Source organism: Myotis davidii, unplaced genomic scaffold, assembly GCF_000327345.1.
Source record: "Myotis davidii unplaced genomic scaffold, ASM32734v1 scaffold211, whole genome shotgun sequence".
Classification (NCBI taxonomy): Eukaryota; Metazoa; Chordata; class Mammalia; order Chiroptera; family Vespertilionidae; genus Myotis; species Myotis davidii.
In genome coordinates this window covers 295,165-298,896 of record NW_006282523.1, presented here as the reverse complement: position 1 = coordinate 298,896, position 3,732 = coordinate 295,165, and the positions used below count along the sequence as shown (strand labels likewise).

General features: G+C 60.4%; 1 protein-coding gene across 1 annotated transcript in view; it reads right to left on the bottom strand.

Moving 5' to 3' along the window:
* RNF213 (ring finger protein 213) overlaps window positions 1-3,732 on the bottom strand; it is a 134,056-nt gene that overhangs the window by 116,944 nt on the left and 13,380 nt on the right. The window contains exons 11-13 of the mRNA XM_015559756.1: window positions 3,035-3,232; window positions 1,261-1,486; window positions 386-441 (exon numbers count right to left, since the gene is read on the bottom strand). Of these exons, the coding sequence (XP_015415242.1) occupies window positions 386-441; window positions 1,261-1,486; window positions 3,035-3,232 (480 nt within the window). The remainder of the gene's footprint in view (window positions 1-385; window positions 442-1,260; window positions 1,487-3,034; window positions 3,233-3,732) is intronic.

The window sequence follows — 3,732 nt, the reverse complement described above, 5'->3', positions numbered from 1 at the left end:
TTGATTTTTCCATTTAAAATGAAAGACAATGGAAACCTCCTTAGAGCAAGTTTTCTTCATTCTTGTCATTGTTTTGCTTTGTTTTGTGCATGGATGATTAAAAGAAATGAAAGCTTGCCCGGCCGGTGTGGGTCAGTGGCTGAGCGTTGACCTACGAACCAGGAGGTCGGGGCGCGATTCCCGGTCAGGGCCCGGGCCCGGGGTGCGGGCTCGGTCCCCAGTGTGGGGCCTGCAGGATGATTCTATCCCCCCCCTTCCTTTCTGAAATCAATAAAAATATATTAAAAAACAACAACAACCAGGGGGATCACACGCATAACAAGGAAGGGGGATGTGCAGGGGCGGGGCCCCGACGGGGGCGGCGGCCTGGGGCTTCGCCACTCACTGGTCCTGGAACATGTCCAGCAGGTGCAGCAGCGTTTTCAGCGTCTGGTCAACGTCCTGGGGGCGAAGGAGGGAAACGGCCGTTACTCCCGGCGCCGCCGTCTCCGCTGAAACGGACGACACCCCCGCGAGAACAGAGCCGCGCCGCGCACCGTCCTCTGCGAGCGCTTTAAGGTGCTCAGGTGCTAAACTTGATCTCCCAGGATAACGTGTGGGGCTCAGGGTTATACCATTGTCCCCCCCGCCCCCGAAATGGCAGAGGAAGACGGCAGCCGCGTCCCCACGCGCGGGGGTGACGTCCCCCTGCCTGGCGCAGACGTAACCAAGGGACGGCGAGGGTTTTACTGAAACGGAAGAAACAGGGAGCTTCCCAGGGCACAGTTTCCTTCTTTAAAAAAAATATTTTTTTACTGACTTTTACAGAGAAGGGGGGAGGGAGAGACAGAAACACTGATGAGAGAGAAACATTAATCAGCTGCCTCCTGCACGCCCCCTACTGGGGACTGAGCCCACAACCAAGGTACATGCCCCGGACCGGAATCGAACCCGGTCCGCAGGCCAATGCTCTATCCACTGAGCCAAACGGGTTAGGTTCTTCCATTTTTTTAAAAAATTTTTTCAGAGAGAGGAAGAGAGAGAGAGAGAGAAAGAGACCCACTGGGGATCGAGCCCGCAACCTGGGCCTGTGCCCTGAGCAAGAGCTGAACCATGACCTCCTGGTTCATGGGTCGAAGTTCAACCCGAGCGGCGCCGCCGGGCACAGCGCACTATTTGGAAGGAGCCCCCGTGGTTTCCCGGGAGGAGGAAGCGGGGCTCTGCACGCTAACGGGCCGGGCGCCTCTGCTCCGCGAGCCCTCGGCGCCGCAGGCCACAGACCTTCAGCTCTCCGTGGAAGGCGTCCTTGAGTCCTTGCAGCCGGTAGCAGGTGCCCTGCAGACAGTCCAGGACGCACGCCGGAAAGCGAGTCAGGTGGTCGGTGAACTCCTGCAGGTAGGCGGCCAGGCTGCGCAGCGGCAGCAGGCTGAACCAGGACCGGAACAGGGCCTCGTCCGCTCCCAGCAGGTGCTTCCTCCCCACCATGAACTGGAGCAGGTGCTCCTTCCTGCGGAGGGAGAGCAGGGCGGGGAGGGCGCTGAGGGCCACGCAGACCTGGACGAAGCATCGAGGAAGCTCGGGTTTTAAAAGTGACCCCGCCGCGTGGCTCAGGGGTTGAGCATCGACCTAGGAACCAGGAGGTCAGGGCACAGGCCTGCGTTGCAGGCTCGATCCCCGTGGGGGGCACGCAGGACGCAGCTGATCCATGGTTCTCTCTCATCATTGATGTTTCTCTCTCCCTCTCCCTTCCTCTCTGAAGTCAATAAAAATACATTTAAATAAATAAAAATAATGTCGGTGCTAAGAGGTGGACTGAATGAAAAGGAAACAATAACGTTAAGGATTCACCCACCTGGATGCACCTTGAAAACACGTGCAGAGTGAAATCAGCCCGACACCAAGGGACACCCCTGTGTGGCTCCCCTGGCAGGAGCACCTGGCTGGTCCCGCCCACGGGGACAGGAAGCAGAAGGAGGCATGTGAGCACTTCACAGGGACGGAGTGTCCGTTGGGCAAGGCTCGGGGTGTCCCGTGAATGTGCTTAATGCCTCTGAGCTGTGCACGGACACGGTGACCCTGGTAAACCCTAGGTTATGCATGTTTCACAACAAAAACACTAAGAAGTCAGCATTGCTTCCAGCTCTGCTGAGAGATGGCTGATAGGTCACACTGCGTCCCTGGAAGGGGTAGCAGGGTGTGGATTGTTGCATCGTGTCTCCCAGGCCTGTGGTCATTCCCTTTTGGTGGCGAGCTCCTGAGATCCACTCCCTTCTGTCACGCAGCCCCGCTGACGAGTGCCGCTGTGTAGCCCCCGGGACCGCCTGACAGCTGGAGGTCTGCACCTCTGACGAACAGCCGCCCCTCCCCCACCCAGCCCTTCTAGATTCCATGGATGAGTGCGATCAGACAGCCTTTGGGCCGTTCTGACTCATCTCACTTGGCTTCACGCCCTGAGGTTTCATCCAGGTTGTAGCAAATGGCAGGACAGCCTTTCGGGGCTGAATAACGTTCCCTTTCCTATCGACACCACGGCCTCCTGCCCCACCCGTCCCTTAACGGCCACGCGGGGCCTGCTCCCCACGACGCACGCGCACTCTCGTTACAACAGTAGCAAAGGAGCGACCACTCTCTCCGGTCGCTATTCCCTCCCTATAAGCCCGGAGGCCGGACCCCTCGGTTTGGGGGGGTGTGTGTGCAATTGGAACAGTTTCTCGGACAAAAGGCAGTGCCAGCGGGGCCGCTAGGCAACGGGCGCCTGCATCCGTGTTCTTGTCCTTCGTCTGCCTTCGCGCTTCCTGTGACTTTGACTCAGTGTTTGCGCTGAAACGGGCTTCGGCGTCTGCCCTGTAGACTGCGCTCCCCGGCCTCCTCTAAGGGCCGCTCCTGCGCGCCCCGGAGGTGCGGGCGGCGTTGGGGTGTCCCCTGCGCATCGCATGTCTCACACTCTCTAACGGAGCCGTTTTATGAGGAGACGCATCGCTCGCTCCCTAGAAGCGGGACCGCGTGCACCAGGGAGGCCCGCCGAGACCACGCCGGGAAGGGAGCCCACACTTACTCATGTGCCCTTTTCCGCCGGAACTCCGAGAAGGAGATGCCCTCCAGGGCCGCCCAGACGTCCTCGGGCTGAGTCCCAGGCTGCCGGGCCGGAGGGCGCAGCCCCACGCAGAGGTGGAGCACAGGCAGGATGCCCACCCAGGAGCCCACGTCCTGCTCCATGCTCCTGCGGCACAGCCTCAGCAGGTAGTCTCGCCACCTGGGAACGGGACAGAGGCCCTGCCGTGAGCCAGGGCGCTGGCAGGCTCCCGTTGCCTGGCGTCCCGGGGAAAGGCCAGCGCGCGCCCAGGGCGGGCAGGCCACTGGGAGGGGCTGATCCCCCGGGAGAGAGGGCACCCTCAGTGTCACCCCCAACGCCGGGGGCACCGAATATCCCCCAGCAAACTCCCGATGGTGCCGCTTCCACTGGCGGCTGAGTGATCCCCACCAGGGCCTGGGCAGGCTGACACGTGGGCCTGGGCATCTGGCGTCAGTCTAAGTATAAAGCAAGTTTTTAAACAGGAAGGGGCCCGGCCAGCGTGGCTCAGTGGTCGAGCATGGACCTATGAACCAGGAAGTCACAGTTCGATTCTGGTCAGGGCACAGGCCCAGGTTACGGGCTCCATCCCCAGTGGGGGACGTTCAGGAGGCAGCAGGTCCATGATTCTCTCTCACTGATGTTTCTATCTCTCTCTCCCTCTCCCTTCCTCTCTGAAATCA